The sequence below is a fragment of the Hemitrygon akajei genome, chromosome 12 (assembly GCF_048418815.1).
Source record: "Hemitrygon akajei chromosome 12, sHemAka1.3, whole genome shotgun sequence".
Lineage (NCBI taxonomy): Eukaryota > Metazoa > Chordata > Chondrichthyes > Myliobatiformes > Dasyatidae > Hemitrygon > Hemitrygon akajei.
The window spans coordinates 68,640,496-68,667,982 of record NC_133135.1 but is presented as its reverse complement, the minus strand read 5'-3'; the positions used below and the strand labels follow the sequence as shown (position 1 = coordinate 68,667,982).

Below are 27,487 nucleotides of genomic sequence, written 5' to 3'. Positions count from 1 at the left end.
AGTACTAAAAGCTGGGATTTCTGAGGTTATTTGGAGTTCTGTCATTATTTCTAGTGTGGGGCTAGAAATAATATCCTCAGCATGTGCTCTTGTTGCACTGATTTAGTTTACTACTTTGAAAGGGTTTAATCATTTATTTTAATAGAAAAGTGAGGGAAAAAAACTGCAAAAGTAGCTCTAATGGGGGAAAAGTAACTAATTGCCTGATACAGTAGTTGTCAAAAATGTAATGCTAATTCAGTTCTTCTGTTTTTTTGTGATTTATGGAGAATCTTTTGGAGCAACTAGTCACGGATTATATGAAAATGATCTGTTCGCTTGGTTCACAAGTCAATAAAAGGTTCAGTCTTTTATCCTTTTATGGACTGAAAATGCTGGAATCTGGACCACCATACAAAGCACTGGAGGAGCATCGCAGGCCAGGCAGCACATTTGGAAGGAAGTTATCACTGTTTTTGGTCACACCCTTTATCTGGTCTGAAAGATCGTGGAGAGATGGCCAATATACAAGAGAAAAAATAGAGGGAAAGGTGGAGCGAGTCATTTCTGATGAGTGGATATAGGTGAGGGTAGGGGGAGATAGGAAGTTGAAGGAAGGCAGAAAGTATAAATGGTGTCAGAAACTGGAAGGTAGTAAGTTGAAATGAGAAAGGACTGAAAATGATAGATTCTAGTAAGAAACCAAGATGGAATAAAGGGAGGGAGGTAGTAGGGAAATTTTTTGGAGGAGTTTGTGGGTGATGGCCAGTAGAGGGAGTGCCTCACTAGGAAGAGCTGTTTTATGGCCCTGGATGGTGGTGAAGGGAGGTGTTACACCTTTTTGAAGTTGTGCAAGAGAATACCAAGGGGGAGAATGATTGGAAAAGGGGGTCACAGACTGATCTTTTTGGAAAGTGGGGAAGGGATGGGATCCAGTTGTAGATGATGTGTAGATAAAAAATGATATGTTGGATGCATAGTCTGGTGAGGAAGTAGGTGATTTCCTGGGGAGGAAATTGTGAGGTGAAGGGGACAGGGCGAGGGCAGAAGTGCTGGAAATTGAGAAGATATGGGTGAGGGATCCATCAGTAGCGCGGGGGGAGATTCTCATTTTCTGAACAAGAAGGGTTTTCACTTTGTCTTTCAACCTAAAATCTTTTGGCCTGTTTGGTTCAATCAGTTATACTTTCCCTAACAACAAAATCTGGTATGATGAGTTACATCAAAGAACATTTGGTTAGCCAGCCACTTTCTGAATAGTTACAGTGACGTGCATACAGTTCTACTCTTTTGCACTGAGTGTGCCAAACTCCATGTTGGCTATCAGTTCGTTGTGAGATACCATCAAAATGTACTGATGATCACATTTTAGCTCTTTGTAACAGCACACAGATGCACAATGAGATTATAAGCATTCCACTATAATTTCCATCTCACACAAGTGCTTTCTTATGTAGCTTAAACATCTTCCTGAGTATTACTGTCAGAACAGTTGGTGAGTGGCTCATGAAGACAACCAAAATTTATTTGGAAGTGCTCTGAAACTTCAATTGTGAAGTGACTTCGCTGAATAAAAATTATTTGCTCCATTTTGCTCCTCATTTTAGAAAAAGCCTATTGTTTTAAAGTTGTAATATTGCTATTTCTGAGCCTATGATGCCCTCTACTGTGCAGTGTCAACATATGACTTGTCACATACCCCGTGACGGGTTAAAGAACCAGCAGAAATGGAGAACGCAGTGGAGTCTGGTATTGCTATAAACTAATAATGTTTATTAGTAACTAAGCAATACAGTAATATAAATGCAAATATATTGAACAGGTTAGCAATGATATATAGAAATAGGAACAAAACTCGGCTCTTTCAAACCTAGGGGTAAAATGGGTACAGTCTTACGATGATGAAGAGAGTTCAGTTCAGTTCGAGGTAGTTAGTTGAGTAACATTGGGGAGGGAGAGAGAGAGAGGTGAGCTGATGCCATTGATTTTCCCGTTGTCTTCTGAAATTCTGTTGTCACCGACTATTATGTTGTCCCCTCTCCCCCCTCCCTCTCCCCCCCTCCCTCTCTCCCCTCCCTCTCCCCCCTCCCTCTCCCCCCTCCCTCTCCCCCCTCCCTCTCCCCCCTCCCTCTCCCCCCTCCCTCTCCCCCCTCCCTCTCCCCCCTCCCTCTCCCCCCCTCCCTCTCCCCCTCCCTCTCCCCCTCCCTCTCTCCCCTTTGTAACAGCTGAAACAGTGTCCAAAAGTCAATCCTATTCCCCTGACATTTTAAAGTGATTGTCCACCAGAAAATATGAATGCTAAAGGTACATAACAGACTCTTTTACAGTTACCTGAGATCATTGCATGGCCTAGATATAAAAAGATAAATACAGGTAGTCCCAGAGTTACGAACGTCCGACTTACGAACAACTCGTACTTACGAACCGAGGAAGGAGAACGCCGTGCTCTATTTTAAGTCAGATCGCGATGCCGTCCGCCATTTTAAGTCATTGCCATTGACACTGTGCTGAGTGTTTAACTTTGTATTTGGCTTAAATTTTTCATAGTAAGATCCACCCTAACCCCTCCCTTCCCCCCCCCCCGGGTTCCAGTTGGCTGGTGGTGCAGTCAGATCAGCGCCAGGCTAGAGAATGGAGGTTCCCGAGTTCGATTTAGGACAGACTGCTCCTGTGTGCTGGGTTGCTGTTGATCCAGTGACTCCCATACCATCCATGCCGGGTTGATGTCAAGCTCGCAACTCGGCCTTGTAAAAAAAAACACTGCTACCTCCAGTTTAAATTCCCACGCGGAATATTGTGGAGGATCAAATACCTAAACCCAGCACAGCCCCCACTTGTCCCATTTAACTTGTCTCAGTGCGGTGCAGTTTAGGACCCAGGGAAATCAGTGCAGTGGTCCTTGGGACCCAGCGGACCTCAGAAGCCGGCGCAGGTCGGGACCTGCCGCCCGCAGTGTTTCTGTTCCATTGATGGGAAGTGATCGCGATTGAAAATAAAGTGGAAATAATAAAGCGTTTGGAAAGAGATGAAATGCCATCGGACATTGGAAAAGCGTTAGGCTACAGTCAGTCAACGATCGGAACAATTTTAAAGGATAAGTGAGAATTTTAAAGTGAGAATAATGGAGCATGTGAAAGGCCCTGCCCCGATGAAAGCTACAATTATTACTAAGCAACGTAGTGGTTTACTTATTGAATACATACGTTTCTTAAGTGTTTTATATGCACAGAAAGGTAAAATATGTACTGTATACTAAGACAATCGTTTGACTAACTGACGCTAAATAATACCGGATGTACTTGTTCCGACTTACGTACAAATCCGACTTAAAGACGGACTCAGGAATGGAACTCATATGTAACCCTGGGACTGCCTGTATTGCCAATAGGAATAGAAAGATTAATTACTCACAAATTCTTTGTATTCAGAAATGATGCATTATAATGCAGACACAGATTGGTGAGGAAAAGTAATGCATCAAAATTTTTACTAGATAGAAGAAAATAAGTCTTGACAGCTGAGTAGATAAATGAGTAGATAAATTATGTGCATGAGTTGAAGCCCAGTCAGTCTTAAAAACTTCATGAAGAATTCTGTACTCTTGCTTCACTCTTTCCCTTCCCCTGTACCTCAGAAAAATCAAGTTCCAGGCTGAGTCATAGTTCCAATTGCTTTCTGGGTTCCCACTCAGCTAGAGACTGCTGCCTTTTACCAAATGAGTTAAATATTGTGGATCACCAGTAGTGGAGGTTAACTTGCTGACAAAAAGATAAAGTGATTCAGCTCTTTGAAACCATAGTGAAGAACTACTCTCAGGTGGGGAGGGAAATCTAAAGGCTAGTAGTGGAAACTTGCCTTCCCACTATCTGAGATGGAATGCTGTTAATGGGTAACAGCTACAGTAACTGCTGTTTGGCAGGTGTAGTGATCTGGCCTATTATTTTGGTCTTGGTAGTAGGTTTCCCTGCTATTGGGAAGTAGAGCGTTCCTGTGAAACCTTTCATAAGCCGAAATGGTGTAAAGTGGAGAAGCAATTACCATTACTTTATATGGGAAAAAAATTTGAATGTTCCCAGGCCCCAAAAAATAACCTACCAAATTTATATACTACTAAAACTCTCATGCCCTGTTTGTCTGTTTGTGACCTCCAGTTAGCCCAATCAGTGCATTACAGTGGCACTTTTTTTTACTAAAATCTCTTAAAAGAATGCTGATAGAGAGAAACGCCAGGTGCTAGGTGAAACTTGGAGGGGGAGGGATGAAGCAAAGAGTTAAGAAGTTGATTGATGGAAAAGGACAGAAGGCCATGGAAGAAAGAAAAAGTGGGGGGGGTGGGAGGAAGGAGTACCACAGGGAGGTGATGGACGGGCAAGGAGATGGCATGAACATCGATTTCTCAAACTTCCAGTAATGCCCCCACCCTTACCATTTCCCATCCCCTTGTCCCTCTCTCATATTATCTTCTTGACCGTCCATCGCCTCCCTCTAACACTCCTCACCCCTCCTTTTTCTTTCTTCCATAGCCTTCTGTCTCTTTCACCAATCAACTTCCTAGCTCTTTGCTTCATCCCTGCCCCTCCAAGTTTCACCTATTGCCTGGCGCTTCTCTCTCCCCTCCTCCCCACCTTTCACATCTACTTCTCAGATATTTTTTTTTCTCCAGTCCTATTGAAGGGTTTCAGCCAGAAATATCGATTGCACTTTTTTCCATAGATGCTGCCAGGCCTGCTGAGTTCTATCAGCATTTTATGTGTGTTGCTTGAATTTCCAGCATCTGCAGATTTTCTCTTGCTGGTAACCCGAAGGTTATGTTGCGGTACTTGTCAGGTAATTCAAGCTGCCTCTTAATGGTAATATCTTTAGTCAGGCCAGGATGTGATTTAAATTATAACTGATCTAGACATGTCAATTTGTCAGCTTCATACAATGTGGTACACAAGAGTCATGTAAAACTGCATGCTAGCGAGGTTTCTGGTATTTCTACATTAGGCAAGGCACACACGCATCACCTGGTAGTGTCATGATGTATGCAATTCATATATTCTTACATATAACCAATAGTGAATTATTTAAATGAACAAGGCTGCTTGATCAAACTATATATTTACAATATTACTGGAATATTAAATACACAACATTGTTCCACTGTTACGTACCCCGTAACTGGGTGTCAGACCAACAAAAATAGAAGTATCCGTTGGTGTCTGGTGGTACCAAAACTAAAAGTGTTTATTAGTAAACTACACAATACAGTATCAAAAATGCAAATATACATATAAAACAGGTTAGCAATAATGAACATAAAAGTGTAGGAATAATAATAAGCAATAATAAACAAGCTCCATCGATGTCTAGGGGTAAATGAATTGTCATAGAAAAGTATAAAATTCAGTTCATGTGTGCTGAGGGTAGTTATGGTTGTTGTATTGTAATCGTTGGGGAGAGAGAAAGAGAGAGAGAGTGCGCGAGAGATTAGGTAGCTGCAGCAGGCAAATCTTCTGTGGCTTTCTTAACCTGTCGTGTCATTGTGGCCATTCAGTTATAACCCCTCTGTCCTTCAGCTAGACCGTTCTTCTGTGGTGGACTCGTCACTCTGACATGAGTGGACACACACACAAGTCCCCACCGGCCCTGCCGTCACACTGTGAGCTTTATTGCCCAATCTCCTGATTCGGTCTCCGAATCCCCCACCTTTTTGTGGGTTTACAACACTCAGTAAGTGTCCACTGGTGTGTCTGAAGGGTGTCTCTCCAGACCTGTCTTTTATCCCTACTAACAGGGTCTCAGCTATCCATCAACTGTGAATGACTGTGTCCATCAAATCAGGCCATTCCTGCTGTCTCCTGAGGAATGTTATCGAGCAAAGTAAAGTCCTTGTAGTGAAAGGTAAATAATCCAGGAAGAGTCAAAATACAATAAATCAACAGTCTCTCTCTCCCTCATCTGTAGCAGATGTTCCTGCGTCTGTGCTTCATCTCTCTCTCTCTTTCATTAGCAGCATAGCAACAGCAATAGTTCATAGTTCTCGGGGGGGGGGGGAATGGTTAACTCTGCACCCCATTTTCCATCAGATCTGTTCATCACTCATAACACCACAGATCTCTGGCAAAAGAAAGGATAAGCCATTTGGAAAATAAATCAAAGTTCTTGATTTTGAGAGAGTACTGAATACTTGGAATTATCTCCACTAGGTAGTTTTGAAGATTTGGTCATTCAAAACTGAGTACACCAGATTCCTTTAATCTGGCATGGGGTAGAAGGTTGGTCTTACTGGAGTTTGGAAGTGTAAAGGGTAATCTCAGGATACTGGGAATGTTCTTTTAGGGGAGAGATGAAAAGCACTTCATGCCAGAGATTGGAGTCTTTGTGTGTAGGCTGACAGATTTTTGTGGACTACAGTGCATCCAGGATCTTTGGGGATCAGGCAGGAGAGTGGAGCTGAGACCAAAATCAAATTGATAAGATAGGGTTGAAGGACCTGCTGTATTTCTGATCACAGACTAGTTCAAGAATGAAAGGATATCTGTTGAGTCTATATTGTCTCTGTGCAAAAGCACTCCACTGCTCTCCCCATAGTCCTGCAGATTCTTTAATTTCAGGTACTTTTTTTTAACACTGTAATTGAATCCATCTCTGTTACTATCCTAGCAGTGCATTCCATGTACTATTCACTTTTGCATTGGGTTTCTTTTCCAGAAAAATAAATTTTTGGTCGCATTTATTTCATCATCTGGTTCTCATAGACCAATTTCCTAATACTTTTAAGTCTGTATTTGGTTTTTTACTCCATTTTCTAGACTCTACACAGAAAATTTACAAACTATTCTACAAAGGATTTTGGTATCATTGATATATTTAAGCAAGGCATGTTAAACTGCCATTTTGTATCATATTTTAAAAATATTTTGTATATTATTTTAAGTTCAGTCTTTGGAGTAGGTTTGTTACTTTGTTAGTCCCTAGTCATTAATCTGAGAAATTAATACTCTAGCCAAGAGTGTTCTAATTTCAGTACATTGGGATCTTTGGAGAGAAGTAGGATTGTTGATGCATTTTATTTTGATCCCTAAATGTCTTTGTATCCAAAATGTGTGCACATTGTCACTATTTTGGCACTCAACATTCCAGTCAGTATCTCCATGACTCATTCTCTGGAAAGAACTACGGTAATTATACTTGTAGGTTGATTATGGATAGACTGTTCTATTGCTATTGCCACAATTCTCATGTGTTTGCTGTTTTCCAGAGTTGATTTGAGATGTAAAAAGTTCATAAATTAGTTAGAATTAGAGCAGAATATTGCTGGAATTTTATTTGGATATGCCCCATTTCAGATAACTTTTACTGCTTCCCTCTCCCAATCGTTCTCTGTTCCTCTAACTCCTGTAAAAGATTAATTTTTAAGAGCTACACCCTCTTATTGCTCCCTTTACTGACTGATGGATGGTGCTCTTGTTTCTTTCCCTCATCATCCCAGTTTCATTTGATAGTTATCTGAAATTTCCCAATTTTTCCCCATCTGCCCTGGGGGAAAAAAAGCTTCCTTTGATAAAGGAAATAAGTAAATATGAAAATTGGAAATTCTTCAGATGAAGTGAAGTAGGCACTGTGGTATTTTACAGACTCATTCCTGCTGTTAACCAGAGTGGGTTAATGGACTTTGATCAGGGAATCCTAGCTTGCTATTATGACCAGACCATTTTATTTAAGATCAGTTATCTGAACTGTATTAAAGTTTAGCTGTTTGTGGTTTGTTACAGCACAGATTCCAGGAATTCAGGGAGAGCGTGAAAGAACTCTTGAGGCTAAGATTAGATTGACCAGCATCTAATTAAACAATGGAGCAGACTCGTATAGCTTTTTGGCAATATTATACTCCTGTTTACATTCTTATTAGTGACAAATCCTTTAAGATATTAATTTGTTAATTCTTCAGGGTGGACTATTGAATAGAACAAATCATACAATGAATTGGTTTAAACATTTTTCTCAGTTTTGTTAACTGATACGCATGATCAAATAAAATGCTACATATATGTGCATCATTTGAGTATATTTTTTATCTGTTACTTGACCAATGGGTTCTCAGTAAAGTGTTGACATACTCTGAAAGATTTTACTTGGTCTCTTTGTTTTGTAGAGATGCCTCCTTTGGGAATTCCACCTACCATCTAACTATTCTAGATTGTTTACATGCAATAAATCAGGTAAGTGACCCATTTATTTAAGTACAAATGGTTTTTATTTACATTGGTTTAGTTTTTTAAAAATGTTTTTATGGTGGGATTGACAAGAACAAAAGATATAAAGCATTTTAGAAGCAAATGTATTTTGTAAGGATCATGAAACTTCTGGATCACCATAAAACTCTATTAGTTTACTAATTTTCCTTTAGGGATGGTACTCTGTTATGCTTGCTGGCCTGGCCCATGTCTTAGTACATATCTTGCATTTGAAAATTACTAGCAGTCCACTGTTCAGGGGCAATGATTGATGGGTAGTATATGCTGACCTCAGCAGCAAAGTCCACATCCTGAAACAGTATCGGGTGCATAGCTAAAATGGGTTTCAAATAACCATTGTTTCTTGGTAATCTTTTAACCTTCAAGATTCAAATCTTGTTCTATTGTTGCCTTGGCAATTGGTAAGATTTTTGTACCCCTTCATGCATTTCATGAAGATGTTGAGATGTATCAATACCATTTTAAATCTGCTGCAAAGTTTTATTCACTCTAAGGTGACAAAAATCACTGTCAATTTTATGATCCTAAAGTTGCCAATGTGGCTCTTTATTCCAGAGGCTGATCATATAAGAATCAGGAATATTATCTAGATTTTACCTGTAATTTTCTGTTTATCCACTTTCATTCCTGTCAAGGCCACTCTTTGTTGCACATCCCTAACTGCCCTTGATGATGATAATAAACTACCTTTTGGAAATGTTGCAGTCTAATGCTTAAGCTATGCTTGTGGTGCTATTGGAAGAAGCTTCCAATAATGAAGGACCAGCAATACATTTGCCAGCCAGTTGGTGCGCAACTTGGATACCTGCAGACTGTACTCTGCTCCAGTTGTCCTTCTAGGTCAAGGATTCCCAACCTTTTATTGTGCCATGGATCAGTATAATTAAGCAAGGGGTCCATGGACCCCTGGTTGGGTACCCCTGTTCTAGGTGGTACTGCTCTTTGGTTTAGAAGCTGTTAGGATCCTTTATATGCCAGGTTTAAAAAGCAACCAGAGCCTGTCAGGACTTGTCTGCCGAGTGGGTGATTGGTAAGGTGATAAGCAAATTAGTAAGGGCCAGTAAAAGGAAGGAAGATGTAAGCGAAATGGGTCCTTGTGAGAGCAGTCAGGCTTTGGCTCAGCTGGTTTCAATGAGAATTGGTGTAGGCTGAAGGTGCGGAGTCTTTTGGAGTCAATTAGTTGTTTACAGAACTCGAGCTTAACTCAAGTTATACATTTTGGCTAACAACTTTAGACAGGAAGATAATTAAGGCAGTGGAATGCTCCTGTAAGATGTAGGATTACAGGGTACCTAATGGTCTCCCTGATGACTATATTTGGAGTAAAGTGCACCCAACTTCACCTCCTGACCGAGGTCAAGGAACTGGAACTAGAACTGGATGTACTTAGGATCATTTGGGAGACTTCAAACCTCATAGATGAGACTTTTATTGAGGTGTTCACACCCAGAGTGCAGACTTCAGGTAGTAGGAAAACCAGGAGAAGGAGAGCAAGCAGTTAGTGCAGAGTTCCCCCATGGCCATTCCCCTCAGCAGCAAGTATACCCTTTTGGATACAGCTGCAGGGGGAGTGGAGAGTGACCTCTCAGGGAACAGCAGCAGCAGCAGCCAGGCCAGTGGCAATGTGGCTGGCTCAGCAAAGAAGAGTAAAGCTGGGCAGAGCATCCGTAAGAGGAGACTCGATGGTTAGGGAGATGGACAAGAGATTGTTTTGGGCCACAAGATGGAGGCCAGGATGGTGTGTTGTCTGCCAAGTGCTAGGATGAAGGATGTCTCAGAACAGCTGCCGAATATTCTCAAGAGGGAGTGTGAACAGCCAGAGATCATGGTGCACATTAGCACAAATGACATGGGTAGAAAGGGGGAAGAGGTCCTGTGCAGTGAGTAAAGAGAGTTGTGAAAAGCAGGGCCTCCAAGGTAGTATTTCCAGTGCCATGTACTAGTCAGGGTAGAGTAGGATAATAGTGCAGATAAATGAGTGGCTGAGAGAGTGATTCAGGGGGCAGGGTTTCAGACTTTTGGATTGTAGGGATCTCTTCTGAGGTAGGTATGACCTGTACAAAATGGCCAGGTTACACCTGCACCTGAGGGGGAATCGGTATCCTTGCAGGCAGGTTTGCAAGAGCTGTTGGGGAGGGTTTAAACTATTTTGGCAGGGGGGTGGGAACAGTGTAATAGGGATGAAGATGGGCAGTTGGTATCCAATAGATGCAGTGTGTAGTGAGAAAGGTCAGGCAGATGATAGGAGCATTGTATTTGGTGGGATGAGTTGAAGTATAACCTGTGGGCAAAATCGAAAAGGGCAAAGAATAGAGAAATAAAGGTGTTATATTTGAATACATGCAATATACAGAATAAAGTAGATTATCTTGTAGCTCAGTTAGAAATTGGCAAGTAGGATGTTTTGGGCATCAGTAAGTCATGGCTGAAAGAAGATCATAGTTGGGAGCTTAACATCCAAGGATGCACATTGTATCAAAAGGACAGGCAAGTAGGCAAAGGGGATGGTGTGGCTCTTCCTGTAACAGTGCTCTGTGTAGATGTGCTCAGTGGTAGAGAAGGTTTTACACGTGGTGGACTGGGTCATATTTACTACTACATATTATAGTGTTTTCCATTCAAGGCCATGATGCAGCCAGTCAGTATACTCATCACACATCTGTTGAGGTTTGTCAAAGTTTTGGATGTCATGCCGAATATTTGTCAACTTGTAAGGAAGTAGAGGAGCTATATGTTTTGTTTGTAATTGCCCTTGCGTGCTGGGCCCAGGGCAGGTCCTCTGAAATTATAACACTGAGTAATTTAAAATTGCTGACCTTCTCCTTCTCTGATCCCCTGATGAGGACTGGCTCGGGACCTCCGGTTTCCTCCTCCTGAAGGTAATAATCAGCTGCTTGGTCTTGCTGACATTGAGTGACAGGTTGTTGTGGCACCACTCAGCCACATCTTCAGTCTCCCTCCTATATGCTGATTTGTCATCAACTTGATTTGGCCAATGACAGTGGTGCTGTCAGCAAACTTGAATATAACATTGGAGCTGTTATTAGCCACACAGTCATAAGTATAAAGTGACTAGGGCAGGGGACTAAGCATATAGCCTTGTGGTGCACCTGTACTGATGGAGATGTTGCCAATCTGAACTGACTGCGGCCTGCAAGTAAGGAAACAAAGATGTAATTATACAAAGAGGTACTGAGGTCAGGGTCTTAAAGCTTATTGATTAGTTTTGAGAGGATGATGGTATTGAATGCTGAGTTCAGTAAAGAGCATCCTGATATATGCATCTTTGCTGTCCAGGTGTTCTGGGGCTGCATGAAGAGACAATAAAATGGCACCTGCTGTGGACTTGTTGTGCTTATAGGCAAATTGGAGTGGATCCAGGATGCTTCTCAGGCAGGAATTGATGTATTTCATCAGCAACCTCTCAAAACACTTCATCACAGTTGGTGTAAATGCTACTGGATGTGGGTCAGTGAGGCAGGATACCATGTTCTCTTAGGCACTGATGTGATTGAAGCAGGTGGGTACTGAGACGGCTGAAGCAAGAGGTTAAAGATGTTGGTGAATACTCTAGCTAATTGATCAGCACAGGTCTTTAGTACTTGACCAGGTATCCCATCAGGACCAGGTACTTTCTGTTGGTTCACCCTCCTGAAGGATGCTTTCACGTCAGCCTCAGAGACTGAAGTCACAGGGTCATTGGGGCTGTGGGAGTTCATGAATTATCCTCTGTGTTGACAGTCAAAGTGTGCATAGAAGGCATTGAGTTCATATGTCACTTGATTTCTCTTAGTAAGAGGTAATATCATTTAAGCACAAAGGCAGCATGGTTTCCTTAAGGGGAAAATTTGTGTGGCAAGTCTGAAATTATTTTGAGGAATTAACTGACAGGAATAAACAAAGGAGAGTCTGTGGATGTTCTGCACTTAGATTTTCAGAAGGCTTTTGACAAGGTGCAGTAAATGAGGCTGCTTAAGAAGATAAGAGACCATGAGATTACAGGAAAGATGCTAGCAAGGATAGAAGATTGGCTGAGTCATGATTGGCAAAGAGTCAATGCCTTAGGAAGGTGGTGTCCATCATTAAGAATCCCCCCACCACCTGTGACATGCTCTCTTCACACTGTTATCATCAGGAAGTAGGTACAGAAGCCTGAAGTTACACACTCAGCGATTCAGGAACAGCTTCTTCCCCTCTGCCATTCATTTTCTAAATGAACACTGAACCCATGAACACTACCTCACTACTATTTTATTTTTGTTATTTTGCACTACTTAATATAACTTAATTATTTAATAGACATATATTTAATGTGACTTAGATTTTTCTCTATATCATGTTTTTCATTGTACTGCTGCTGTAAAGTTAACAAATTTCATGAAATATGCCAGTGATGCTGTATTTGATTCTGATAAAGGGGCCCTTTTCTGGTTGGCTGCCAGTGACGTGGTTTTCCACAGGGGTCAGTATTGGGACGACTGCTTTTCATGTTTAGTGTCAAAGAAGGCACATCAGTGGCTAATATTTGTGAGTGTCTTTGGTGAGCTTGAGGAAATTTGGCATATCAGCAAAGACACTTGCAAATTCCTACAAATGTACTAAGGGGAGCATTCTAACTGGCTGCATCACTGTCTGCTGGGGGTAGGGGGGTGCTACTGCACAAGATTGAAGTAAACTGCAGAGTGCTGTAAACATAGTCAGCTCCATTATGGATGCTAGCCTCTATAGTATTCAGGACATCTTCAAGGAGTGATGCCTCAAAAAGGTGGCATCCATCTTTAAGGACCCTCATCACGTAGGACTTGTCCTGTTCTCATTGCTCCAATCAGGAAGGAGGTACAGGAGCCTGAAGGCACACATTCAATGAATCGGGAACAGCCGGTTCTCCTCTGCCATCCGATTTTTGTGTGTCTTCATGTATGCACGTGTGTGCATACACACACTTATTTATTTATGAATCTTAACTTAAAGGGTTAGTAAAGAAAAAAACCCAAAAAGGGCCTATTATAATTAAACAGTCAAATGTGCATAATTTGGATCTCAACTCTTCCCAAAATTCATATTCACTGATCCCCAGTCAATCTCGGCGCCTGGCTCTATCGAATCATGGTCTCCCACTGGGTTGAATCCTACAAACAGTTCTCCCCAGCGTCTTGTCTCTTCCTCTCCAGCCGAACAAAAAAAAAAACAAGACCAACTTTCCTAATTGGATGACGCACATTCCTCAGCATCCCTTATCTTCAGCAATAACCCAAACAGGCTGAAAACAGAACAGACTGCTAAAATGAAATACCCGTAGTATAGCAATAAAAATGTGAGCCAGAGCGTTAACATTGTTTTGCACTGTACACATTGTACTGCTACTGCAAAGACAACAAATTCTGATGATATTACGCAGTGATATTAAACCCGATTTTGATTTGGATGATGGAATTGATGGCTTAGTTGCCAACTTTGCAGTCAATATCAAGACAGGTGGAGGGGCAGATAGTGTTGAGTCTTCAGAAGAACTTGGACAGATTGGGCGAATAGGCAGTGAAGTGGCAGATGAAATCTAGTGCAGGGACAGGTATGGTCATACATTTTGGTAGAAGGAGTAAAGGTGTAGACTATTTTGTAAACAAGGAGAAAATTCAAAAATCAGAGGTTGGCGTCCTTGTGCAGGATTCCATAAATGTTAACTTGTGGTAAGGAAGCCAAAAGCAATGTTGGCATTCATTTCAAGATGATGAGAATATTAAAAAGAATGATATAATGCAGATGCTTTATGGGGCATTGGTCGGACTGCATTTGGAGTACTGCGAGCAGTTTTGGACTCTTATCTAAGAAAAGATGTGCTCGCATTGAAGAGGGTCCAGAAACGGTTCACGAGACTGATTCTGGGAATGAAAGGCTTAGCATATGAGGAGTTGTTTGATAGCTCAGGCCTGTACTCGCTGGAGTTTAGAAGAATGGGGGGGTGGGGGAGTGGGGTGTGTGATCTCATTGAAACCTATCGAACATTGAAAGACATAGAGTGGATGTGAAGATGTTTCCTATAGTAGGTAAGTCTTGTATCAGAGGACATAGCCTCAGACAGCTGTGGAGGACAAGTCATTGTATATATTTAAAACAGAGGTGGTTAGGTTCTTGATTAGTCAAGGTGTCAAAGTTTATGGGGAGAAGGCAGGAGATTGGAGTTGAGAGGGATAATAAATCAGCCAGGATAGAATGGCAGAGTAGATTCGAATGGCCAGATTATAAGACAGTAAGGCGTAGGAGCAGAATTAGGCCATTTGGCCCATTGAGTCTGCTCCGCCAGAGCTGATCCAATTTCCCTCTCAGCCCTAATCTCCTGCCTTCTCTCCATATCCCTTCAAGCCCTGACCAATCAAGAAATAATTGATTCTGCCTTAAATACACATAAAGACTTGGCCTCCACTGCTGCCTATGGCAAAGAATTCCATAGATTCGCCGCTCTCTTGCTAAAGAAATTCTTCCTTATTTCTGTTCTAACAGGACACCCTTCTATTCTGAAGCAGTGTCTTCTGGTCTTAGATTCTCCTACTGGGGAACATCCTCAATACATCCGCATCCATTCTAACAAAGTCTTTCACCACTTGATAGATTTCAATGAGGTCACCCCTCATTCTTCTGAATTCTAGTGAATACAAGTCCAGAGCCATCAAATGCTCTTCATGTGACAAGCCTTTCAATTCCAGAATCATTTTTGCGAACTGCCTTTGAACCCTCTCCAATGTCAGCACATCCTTTCTTAGATAAGGGTTTCAAAACCGCTCACAATACTCCGAGTGAGGGCACACCAGTGCTTTATAAAGTCTCAACATTACATCTTTGCTGTTGTATTCTAGTCCTATTGAAATGAATGATAACCTTGCTTTTGCCTTCCTCACCAAGATTCAACCTGCAAATTAACTTTTAGGGAATCATGCACAAGGACTCCCGAGTCCCTTTGCACCTCAGGTTTTTGTATTTTCTCTCTAGAAAATATTCAACCCTTTAATTTCTTCTAGCAGATTGCACATACTTCTTGACACTGTATTCCATCTGCCATTTCTTCGCTCATTCTCCTAATCTGTCTCAGTTCCTCTGTAGCCTCTACTTTTTCAACTACCTGCCCCTCCACCTATGTTCATATCTTCTGCAAATTTTGCAACAAAGCAATCAATTCCATCATTCAAATCATTGACTCCTACATCTCCTAATAATGCTCCTATGTCTTGTAGTCTTATGACTAACTGCAGAGCATTTGGCAAATGTCACACACTGCAACAATTGTGCATTGGGAGAGGAATGAACATTCAGTGTGGTGATGGTCAATTGCAATGTTTTGTCTTGGGTAGTGTTAAGCTTTTTGAGTATCCTTTTGAAGCTACATGCTTACAGGTAAATGGAGTATATTCTATCATCCTTTCTAATTGTGTTTTGTACATGTTGGTAAAACTTTGGTTATTAGGAAGTGAGGCACTCCAGTTTACTCTGCCTCTGACCTGCTGTTGTAGCTACAGTGTTCATGTGATTGGCCCATGGAGTTTCTAGTCAATGGTTTCCCCACTCCTACCCTTCAGGATGTTGATGGTGGGTTCTTGGCAGTTTATAACTTAATTGAATGCTATGTTATCTTAGTACATCCTTAGGAAATACCTAATTTTGAGGATGACTTGTTTCCAGTCTGGTTTTTATAGGTCTGGGATGGCTAGTAAGGCAGGTGTTACAACCTCAGTCTTCTGGTAGATGAGACAGCAGGTATCTGAGGGAGTGGTTGGGTAGTTGGTGAGGTGGAATGCTCCTTTTGCCACAACTAATGCATAACATTCACAATGTTATGCTAAATTCTGCTCTGCCACTTGAGTCATTATAGGAGAAAGATTCCCAAAAGTTCATCAGTGGGGATTATTACATTGCTTGAAGGCAACTTAAACACTTCCTTAAACTTTTTTTTTAATCTGCCTGCTTTGTGACCCCTTCCCATGATAGGGCTTGGTATACTCTCTTTTGAGAGACTGGCGTTGTGTATGTGACAAGTTTGGCCTGCCTGTGTAGCCAACTGCAGGCATTGATCTTGGAAATGTTGGCTTGGGATACGGCATTGAATGTAGAGGATTTAGCAACGACAGTTAGTGCCATCTTGCTGATGTCTTAAGTTCCTGTTGTAGGTCCTATGCAAAGAAGCATACAAGTGGACAAGATTACTGCTGTCCAGTAGACCTTGCAATACCAAGCATTAGTCTTCATCTTCAGAACCCATTTTCCTTAATCAGCTGATGGTTGTGTTAAGACATTGCAGGAAATAATCAACTTCATCATTGCGTCTGCCTTCAACAAGATATGGGTACCTAAATATGTGAAGTGGTTTGTATTTTACTGTTAGGGCAGTGTGCTGCATTGGGGGCTGGCTGGTTTATCTTGTGGTAGTTGAGTATAGGCTTTTCCTCTTGTATACTTTAGTAACAGGTCAATAATGTCTTGAAGCTGAGCCTCTGAATATGCACAAGTACGCATTGCCTGTACATTGCAACTTGACCAGTGAGGTTTGGGTTACTTAGGGTCTGTAGTATAGACTCTAGTCAAAGTTTCCTGTTCTAAAGAATAGATCCATACCCACAGCATGTTCGTAGGAGGTGCAGCATAAATTGTGGTAAGAAAGACAGCCTTGTTCAACACTGATTTTCATGATTCTGTCAAACCTATAGGTCAGTATCCTCACTTGTCTGTAGTGAGGTTTTGAATGTAAAATGGAGGCAAATATTTCTGGGTAGCTGAACTTGAGCAGGATTACAGAATCTTCCTGAGTAATGGACTGAAAGGCTGAGGTCAGAAAAGATCACCTGGAGTGGTTGATGCTGTTACCTTCATTTTCCCTGGAATTGTTGCACAATGAAAATAGTATCCATTGTGCATTTCGGGGAACTACATCTACACAGCAATTCAGGAGCAGATCTGCAGCCATTGGGAAGAGGTGGTTCAAAATCACACAACAATGACTTTTCCTGAGGCCCCATAATGTTAGTAACAACATGGGTATTGCTGCAAGAAGTGGTGAAGGACCCACAAAGGTAGTTCTCTTTGGATGTGCTGAAACTAGAGAGGGTTCAAAGGAGATTCACAGAAATTATTCCAGGATTAAGTGCTGTGTCATATGAAGAGTGTTTGATGGCTGTGGGCCTGTGTTCACTGGAATTTAGATGAATGAGGAGTGACCTCATTGAAACCTATTGAATAGTGAAAGGCCTTCATAGAGTGGACATGGAGAGGTTGTTTCCTATGGTGGGAGTGTTTAACACCAAAGGACACGGCCTCAAAATAAAGGCATGTCCTTTTAGAACAGAGATGAGGAATTTCTTTAGCCAGAGTGCGGTGAATGTGGAATTCTTTACCACAAGTAGCTGTGGAGGCCAAGTCCTTATGTATACTTAAGGCAGGTTGATAGATTCTTGATTGTTATGGCATGAAGGGATACGGGGAGAAGGCAGAAGTTTGGAGCTGAGAGGAAAAATGGATCAGCTATGATCAAAATCCCTGGGCAAAATCCCTAATTGTGCTCCTGTATCTTATAGATGTGGTTTAGCCTGCTGATTTGCCAGCTTTGCAGAAGGGCATATTCTTGGCACCACCTCCTTAGCTGTTTAATTGTATTTTATCATTGATGGTAAGATTGCAGAGATTCCAATATGATCCATTGATTGCTTGAATGTCAGTTGCATATAGAAATGGCGTGCGCGCGCACACACCCACCCCCACCCCCACATGCATGCACACACACCCCCAACATTTCATTCAAAGTTTCACTGATGATGTTGCCAAGCTGGGTAACGAAACGTCTGTAAGCTAACAAGCCAGCTCAGTGAGCCACTCAACAACACCACCCTTTTCCATATACAGCATCTGTTCCCATGCTCCATCCCAAAAATATCTGTCGTGTAATTTTGGAATCTGCCATTCCACATCTGGAGAAAATTTCCATTTTTCTAAACATCATAAGACTGCATAATTCTAGTGCTCTTTCTAGTGCTGTATCAGAGCCATAACCTTTCATACTTTGTGACAGAAATAAAACCAGATGCAGTACTCCCAAATTCTACCCTAAGTATAGGGTGAGAATTGCATTTTTGTTGAAAGGACCTAAGAATACCTATGTTTTTACAAATTCTCTAAAGCATTTTACAAGACTTTTTGGCATATTAAACCCATCTCACTGAGTATTTTGTATTTTTATTTTGGTAGCAATTTTGTTGGTACTGCTAACTTCATTTGTTTGGTACATCACTATGAGAAAATTCCCACACTTAAAAGGCATCAATGAGTTATTAAAGAGTTTAGCTAATGTTTGGTTATGTTGTTATGTTGAGAAAATGCAGTGTTTTGTCACCAACTCTTAATATCTGTTAGGTTGGCATGAAAAATTTTAATCAGTGATTGGATTTTTTTTTGTATTTTGACTGCTTTTATCCTAAGTTGGCAATTGATTAAACGGTGGAGGAACTTAGTTGTTTTTGATGTGCAATGTTTTAAGGGTGTGGACATAGGAGCAGAATTAGGCCATTTGGCCACTCCATCATGGCTGATTTATTATCCTTCTCAACCCCATTCCCCTGAAGTAGACAGGACTATTTCATAAGATGGGCAAGACTTGTTTTTCCTCTGGAGCAAAGGAAGCTGAAGGGTGGCCTGATAGATATAAAATTATAAGAGGCCTAGATGGAGCAGCTAGACAAAATATTTTTCCTTGGAGAGGTATCAAAAATAAGAGGGCACGAATTTAATGAGGGAAAAGAATTTTAAAGGGAATTTGAAGGCAAGGGGAACTCTCTGCCAGAGGAGGTGGTGGAGCTAGATACAATCTGACAAGGAGACAAGGCTTTGAAGGATATGGACCTAATCTAGAAAAATGGGTTTTAGTGTGGATAGGTAGAATGGTCAGCAGAGGTGTATGAGCTGAAAGCCCATTTCTCTGTTGCATTACTTTATGACTATATTAATTATTTTTTGAAATAAAAGAGAAATATCAGTGAAAATGACCATATGGTTCTGCACTTCTATGAATAATCATAAAAGCAAGAGATTCTGCAGCTGCTGAAAATCCAGAGCAAAACATATAAAATGCTGAAGGAACTCAGCAGGTCAGGAAGCATCCTGAATGGTGGTGAGGCAGGATTATCAGGGAAGGCTTTGAATATGGACTGTTCCACATAGCCAATGAAAAGACACAGAATAGCTGGTGCCCACAGCTACACCATGAGTTTGGGGGAAAGTGGGAGGGGCCTAAAGAAATAGTTGAGTTTGAAGACCAGTTCCACCAGACATGGGAGGGTGGTGGTGGAGAGAACTGGTTGGGTCTGTTGCCAAGAAAGAAGCAGAGAGCTTTAAGGGCTTCTTAATAGAGTGTACAGATACTGGACATCCAGTGTGAAAATGAGGTGAGTAGACCATAAGGTCATAGACATAGGATTAGAATTAGGTCATTTGGCTGATCGATTCTGCTCCGCCATTCTATCAAGGCTGATTCTTATTTATTTATTTATATAAATATAGATCCTTCTCAACCCCATTCTCCTGCCTTCTCTCTGTAATCTCTGACACCTTGATTAATCAAGAACCATTCACCTCCAATTAAATATACTGTCTGTGGCAATAAATTCCACAGATTCACCACAATTTGGCTAAAGAAAATTTTCCTCACCTCTGTTCTTTATGTGTCCCTCTTTTCTGAGGCTGTGCCCACTGGTCCTAGATTTCCCAACTATAGGTAATATCCTCTCTATCTCCACTCTATCTAGACCTTTCAATATTTTATAGGTTTCAATGGAATCTCTCTTCCCCCCTCCCCCCCCCCATTCTTCTAAACTCCAACCAGTACAGGCCCAGAACCACTAAACATTCCTCTTATGTTAACCCTTTAATTCCTGAGAATATTTTTGTGAACTTCCTCTGGATCCTCTCCAACACTAGCACATCTTTTCTTAGATAAGGGTCCCAGAACTGCTCACAGTATTCTAAATGTAGTTAACCAATGCCTCATAAACCCTAAGCATTTCATCCTTCCTTCTGTATTCTAGTCTTCTCAAAATCAATAATAACATTGTATTTGCCTTCCTTGCCACCAAATTAACCTGCAAGCTAACCTTTAGGGAATCTTGCACGAAGACTCCCAAGTTCCTTTGCACCTCTGATTTTTAAATTTTCTCCCCATTTAGAAAATAATTCATGCCTTTATTCCTTCTACCAAAGTGCATGATCATGCACATCCCTACACTATATTCCATCTACCACTTCTTTGCCCATTCTCCCAATCTGTCTTGAATTCTTCTGGAGACACATCACCTAGTGCCTTTTCACATTGGTCAGTGATTTAATGAAAGATGTTCTACAAGACAGCAGTCTAATTGGAGTTCACTCGCTTTTAAAATACAAAATTTTACTTTTCTATACGAGACCATTAAAAAGGTATGACAATATTTACTAGCAAAATAATGATACAGTCCTTACAACATATGAGGGCACAATGTGATTTAACCTTGAAGCTGCCATACTGAGTCTCCTGTAAGTTATGTGCATTTAAGAATGTATTGGTATAACTGCACTTCAAATAACACCCAGTGAACATTTTAAATCTAGGATGTTTTGAAATCCTAGCTAATGTTTTTCTCCTAATAAATAACACTAAAAAGAATAAACACGAGATTCTGCAAATGCTGGAAATCCAGAATAAAACACACACAAAATGCTGGAGAATTCAGCAGCACTGGCAGCATCTATGGAGGCGAATAAACAGTTGACCTTTTGGGGTGAGACCTTTTATCAGGATTCATCAAACCTAATGAAGGACCTCAGCCTGAAGCGTCAACTGTTTGTTCCCCTCCATAGATGCTGCCTGACCTGCTGAGTTCTTCTAGCATTAGTGTGCATTTCACCAAAATGGATATTTGCTCTTAAACAAGCTTGTGATTTGTTATTTGTCATTTATGCAGCCATGTGCAGTTTAGAATGAATTGTTACATGCTTGGGTTCCTAAGGGCTGTGAAAAGTGTTAAATGACTGGAAGTATTTTTTTTGTAGGAAGGGATTCAAATAGTCTCAACTGATGTTTTATTGTGGCTGTCCACATAAGGTATGTTTTGTAGAGGTTTGCTTCCTAATGGTGACTTTTCAAATTATTGGTAAACCCACAAGAAATTGAAAGCTTAGCCTATTTGTTGAGAAGTTAAAAGCACTATCTCAACAAAAAAAAAAATCTTGTTTTACAATCATTGGCTGTGAAAGCCAGAAAAATACTTCCAAAGTGCATGTGCAAGTAGCAGTTAAAGTAATTAAATGATACATTTTAATTTTGATTGTTTTTCAAAAAGTACCAATGGATGTTTTGCATTCACTGAAGAAGTTAAAACTTTAGTTTAAAATCCCATGAACTCTTTGTTAATACAGGACACCCTACATATTATATTGAAATGTCAATCTAGATTGTATGTTCTGGTCACAGATGGTATGATTTGTCCACTGTAAGATGCAAATAAACAATCATTTGGAGCAAATGGGTTCCATGTAATGGCAGAACAATAGGACAATATACTTGTTTAAAATTCTGTGATACAGTTTTCATGCTGCATTAGGCAAATTATCCCCAATTGTGAATAATAATGCATATCAAAGAAGCAAAAGAATTTCAGGTAGGCTATATACTTTAATTCATTGGGCTTAAGATATTTGTCACACTGCTTTTTAAGTAGTGTGCCTATTTTAGTTAAGAAGTACAATAATACTTTCAATTCTGTTTTTTTTCAGGCCTTGCAACATGGCTTTCTTAATTTTGAAAAATTTGACGTGGATGAGTATGAACACTATGAGGTAACCCTCCCTTTCGTTTTCTGTTTTTAAAAAGAAAAAAAAAATCTTTTGCGTACTGAATTAATATCAAATAAGTGCATAGTAGTGTAGTGGTGTGCTCAATACTTTACAGTACAGGCAACCTGGTTTCAATTCCCACTGCTGCCTATAAGGAGTTTGTATGCAGTCCCTGTGACTGTGTGGGTTTTCTCCAGGTGCTCAGGTTTTCTCCCAAGGTCCAAAGACGCACCAGTTGCTAGGTTAGTTGATTATTGTAAATTGTCTGGTAATTAAGGCTAGGATTAAATCAGGATTGCTGGGCAGCATGGCTCAAAGGGCCTATTCTGTGCTGTATCTCTATAAATAAATAGGTTGGAAAATTAGTGGTGGATGTAGTTTTCTGAAGAAGATACTGCAAACAAGGATACAAAAGCTGCTACTGAAGTATGGCAATCTGAATTTGAGATTCTACAAACAGAAGTCCATAATTGGCTGGTAATCTGTTTCTGATGTTATAGCAACCCACTGTCTTTCCTCCTTCACCCCTGAATGTTGGGGCATTGATTAATAAGAGACATCTTGTGTATCTTATCACTGTCTACAGAATAAGTGAAAGCCAGTGATCCAGTAAGACATGCAATTTTAGCATCTTTCGCAACCTCTTACACCCAAGCCATTTCCTTGTATTTCCGGAATGTTGCCATTTATACCTTGGCCTACGTATACATGTGATGGACAACATCTTATCTTTGTGTGTACCTTCTGGTTGGCTGCTCTCATATGAGAGATGAAAATAATATTGCCTTGGCCTTTTTAATAATAAACATTTCTTTCCTGTAGCGTGTCGAAAATGGTGATATTAACTGGATCATCAATGGCAAATTTCTGGCTTTTAGTGGACCTCATTCAAAAAGCAAAATTGAAAATGGTGAGGATAATATTTTAAAGGAGTTTTTAATATTTTGCTTTATATAATACTTTATGCTCAGTTTGCAAATGTTTTGAAAATTAATGAATACTGCTCAAATTTGGCCTTAAATCTTCAAAACCATTTTGCATTGTGGTGCTTCTTTATTATATCTTGTGAAAAGGCTGCTGTTTACAGAACACAGATGTGTGGTGAGAAGCTAATCTAAAATTATGTTTTTAAATATGTATTTATGTTTATTCTTAAATCAAAATGGGATGAACTAATTAACCAAACGTTACAGTGTAAATTTATGTTTGGTTGGCCACACCCTCACTCACAGAATCTAGGTTATGTACCATGGTTTCTGATTGTGTTAAATTTATTGTGTGCTTACATCTCAAATTAGATGCAAATCTAAAATACCAGACTAGATTGTAGCTAGAGCTTGTAGTAAAAGTTGTGAAATTCTTTCTTTTGGTATGTTTGCTGTTGTAGCGATGTGCTACATACACACAGCGCTGAAATAACGACATGCAGTCGGTAAGTAATTTGGAGACTAGTTCATTCAAACTTTGCGGCGCTGGCATTTAATCCCCAGCGCCCGCCCTCTCCGGGCGGAAATGACATCAGAGGTACATTACCAAAGTCTCCCCCCGCGCACTGGCAATTTGTGAGCCGGTTCACCTGCGCAGAAAGTGGGTTGCCACATAACTCCACCCCCCCCGCCCCCACCCAGAACCGGCGATACACCTCCCAATGTCCACAGTCTGGATCAGCCTTTGTTTGGGAGGTCTGCCTCTGCCTCGCAGTGCCTGAACCTCGACCGGCAGCGCCAAGTCCACATGGGCTGGTTTGAGTCGGTCCACCGTGAAAACCTCCTCTCTCCCCCCAATGTCCAGAACGTACGTGGACCCGTTGTTGTTGATCACCTTGAATGGCCCCTCGTGCGGCTGCTGTAATGGTGCCCGGTGTCCGCCCCTTAGTACAAACACAAACTTACAGTTCTGCAGGTCTTTGGGTACATGGGTCGGGGTCCATCCGTGCTGTGAAGTTTGTACGGGGGCCAGGTTGCCAAGCCTTTCGCTTAGCCTGTCCAGGCCTGTTGCAGGTTCTTCCTCTTGCCCCCTTGGGGCTGGTATGAACTCTCCCGGGACGGCCAGGGGTGCACTGTACACCAACTCGGACGACGAGGCATGCAGATGCTCTTTGGGCGCAGTACGAATTCCAAGCAGGACCCAGGGAAGTTCGTCCACCCAATTAGGTCCTCTCAGGCGGGCTATGAGAGCCGACTTCAAGTGACGGTGGAAGCGTTCCACCAGTCCATTCGACTGTGGGCGGTAGGCAGTTGTGTGGTGTAGGCTGCATTCCCAGCAGGCTGGCCACAGCCGACCACAGGCTGGAGGTGAACTGGGCACCTCTGTCAGAGGTAATGTGGGCCGGTACCCCGAAGCGTGCTACCCAGGTTGCGATCAGTGCTCAGGCGCAGGTATCGGCAGATTTGTCGGTGAGCGGGACCGCCTCTGGCCACCTCATGAACCGGTCTACCATAGTTAGGAGGTACCGCGCTCCTCGGGACACTGGTAGGTGGCCCACGATATCCACATGAATGTGGCCGAACCTCCGGTGGGTGGGTTCGAACTGCTGCGGTGGGGCTTTAGTGTGCCACTGCACCTTGGCTGTTTGGCACTGCGCGCATGTTCTGGCCCATTCACTGACCTGCTTGCGAAGTCCGTGCCACGCAAACTTGCTGGAGACCAGCCGGACGGTTGTCCTGATAGATGGGTGCGCCAAACCATGTAGGAGTCGAAAACTCGCCGCCTCCAGGCTGCCGGGACGATGGGGCGAGGTTGGCTGGTAGCCACGTCGCACAGGAGGGTCCTATCACCTGGGCCTACAAGAAAGTCCTGCAGCTGCAAACCCGAGACTGCGGTCCTGTAGCTGGGCATCTCGTCGTCTGCCTGCTGCACCTCCGCCAGTGCTGCATAGTCCACCCCCAGGGACAGGGCCTGGACAGCTGGTCTGGAGAGTGCGTCCGCCACAACGTTGTCCTTTCCCGAGACATGCTGGATGTCCGTCATGTACTTGGAGATGTAGGACAGATGTCGCTGCTGGCGAGCCGACCAGGGATCGGACACCTTCGTGAACGCAAAGGTCAACGGTTTGTGGTCCGTGAATGCGGTGAACGGCCTGCCTTCTAAGAAGTACCTAAAATGCTGGATTGCCAGATACAGTGCCAACAGCTCCCGGTCGAAAGCACTGTACTTGAGTTCAGGTGGTTGTAGGTGCTTGCTGAAGAACTCCAGGGGTTGCCAGCACCCGTCGATGAGCTGCTCCAGTACCCCACCGACTGCTGTGTCGGATGCGTCCACCGTGAGGGCGGTCGGAATGTCCGTTCTGGGGTGCACCAGCATCGCAGCATCTGCCAAGGCTTCCTTGGCTTTAACGAAAGCAGCCGCGGCCTCCTCGTCCCAAGTAATGTCCTTGCCTTTACCCGACATCAGGGTGTACAAAGGGCGCATGATACGGGCTGCTGAGGGGAGGAAACGGTGGTAGAAGTTCACCATACCAACAAACTCCTGCAGGCTTTTGACCGTGTTGGGCCGGGCAAAGTGGCAGATCGCATCTACCTTGGCGGGCAGAGGTGTTACCCCGTCTTTGGTAATCCTGTGGCCCAGGAAGTCGATGGTATTGAGACCGAACTGGCATTTGGCCGGGTTGATCGTGAGGCCGAAATCACTCAGGTGGGAGTAGAGCTGGCGGAGGTGTGACAGATGCTCCTGACGACAACTGCTGGCTATAAGGATGTCGTCCAAATAGATGAACGCAAAGTCCAGGTCGCGTCCCACCGCGTCCATTAGCCGCTGGAACATCTGTGCGGCATTCTTCAGGCCGAACGGCATTCGGAGGAACTCTGAACAGGCCGAATGGGGTGATGAGTGCTGTTTTGGGGATGTCTTCAGGGTGCACCGGGATTTGATGGTATCCCCGGACGAGGTCTACTTTGGAAAAGATTCTTGCCCCGTGCAGGTTTGCTGCAAAGTCCTGTATGTGCGGCACAGGGTAGCGGTCTGGAGTGGTAGCCTCATTCAGTCTGTGGTAGTCACCACATGGTCTCCAACCCCCAGCTGCTTTGGGCACCATGTGCAGGGGGGAGGCCCATGGGCTGTTGGACCTTTGTACGATCCCCAATACCTCCATCCTCTTGAACTCCTCCTTCGCCAGGAGGAGCTTTTCCGGGGGGAGCCTTCGTGTGCGGGCATGGAGGGGTAGTCTCTGGGTCAGAATGTGGTGCTGTACCCTGTGTCTGGGCATGGCTGCCGTGAACTGCAGTGCCAGAATCAATGGAAAGTCCACCAGGATTCTGGTGAATTCATTGTCCGACAGCATGATGGAGTCCAGATGTGGAGCCGGCAACTTGGCTTCACCCAGGGAGAACGTCTGGAAAGTCTCGGCATGTACCAGTCTTTTCCCTTGCAAGTCGACCAGCAGGCTGTGAGCTCGCAAGAAGTCTGCCCCCAGGAGTGTTTGGGCCACCGCGGCCAGTGTAAAGTCCCACGTGAACCGGCTGGTGCTGAACTGCAGCTGCACTGTGCGGGTGCCGTAGGTCCGTATTGTGCTGCCGTTTGTGGCCCTCAGGGTGGGTCCTGGCTTCCTGTTGTGGGTGTCGTACCCAGTTGGTGGCAAGATGCTGATTTCCGCTCCGGTGTCGACCAAGAAGCGGCATCCCGACTGTTTGTCCCAGACGTACAAGAGGCTGTCCTGGTGGCCAGCCGCCATAGTCATTAGCGGCAGCTGGCCCTGGCCCTTGCAGGGCGAGCGACAACGGCGGGCTTTTGTGACCCACCGCTGGTGGTAGAAACACCACTGTTCACTGGCCTCCTCACTCCTGCCTCTGTGTTGTGTGCGCCCCCCTGCCATGCCTGGTCGTATCTGCTGTTGGGCGCGTGGCCTGGTAATCTGACCGACAGACGCCACACTCTCCCTCTTGGCTTTCCGCAGCACGTCTGTCCGGGCCGCTACCTTCCGGGGGTCGCTGAAATCTGCGTCGGCCAGCAGCAGATGTATGTCCTCGTGCAGTCGCTCTAGGAACGCTTGCTCGAACATGAGGCAGGGCTTGTGTCTGTCAGCCAGGGACAGCATCTCGTTCATCAATGCTGACGGCAGTCTGTCTCCCAAACCGTCCAGGTGAAGCAGGCGGGCACCTCGCTTACGCCGTGAGAGGCCAAAGGTCCCAATGAGCAGCGCTTTGAATGCTTCATATTTGCCTTCTTCCGGGGGCGACTGTATGAAATCCGCAACCTGGGCGGCCATCTCCTGGTCAGGGGCGCTCACCACGTGGTAGTAACGCGTGGAATCAGAGGATATCTGCTGAATCTGGAACTGGGCTTCTGCTTGGCTAAACCACACGCGTGGTCGCAGCGTCCAGAAAGTCGGCAGTTTTAGCGAAACTGCGTGAACAGATGAAGTCGGTCATCTTTGGTCCAAATCCCGTTTGGACCGTCGGGGTCACCAATGTAGCGATGTGCTACACACA

At 43.2% G+C, this 27,487-nt stretch overlaps 1 protein-coding gene across 1 annotated transcript in view; it reads left to right on the top strand.

The window, feature by feature from the left end:
• cdc14ab (cell division cycle 14Ab) overlaps positions 1-27,487 on the top strand; it is a 113,441-nt gene that overhangs the window by 28,743 nt on the left and 57,211 nt on the right. The window contains exons 6-8 of the mRNA XM_073063391.1: positions 8,120-8,186; positions 22,002-22,064; positions 22,884-22,971. Coding sequence (XP_072919492.1) covers positions 8,120-8,186; positions 22,002-22,064; positions 22,884-22,971 — 218 coding nt within the window. The remainder of the gene's footprint in view (positions 1-8,119; positions 8,187-22,001; positions 22,065-22,883; positions 22,972-27,487) is intronic.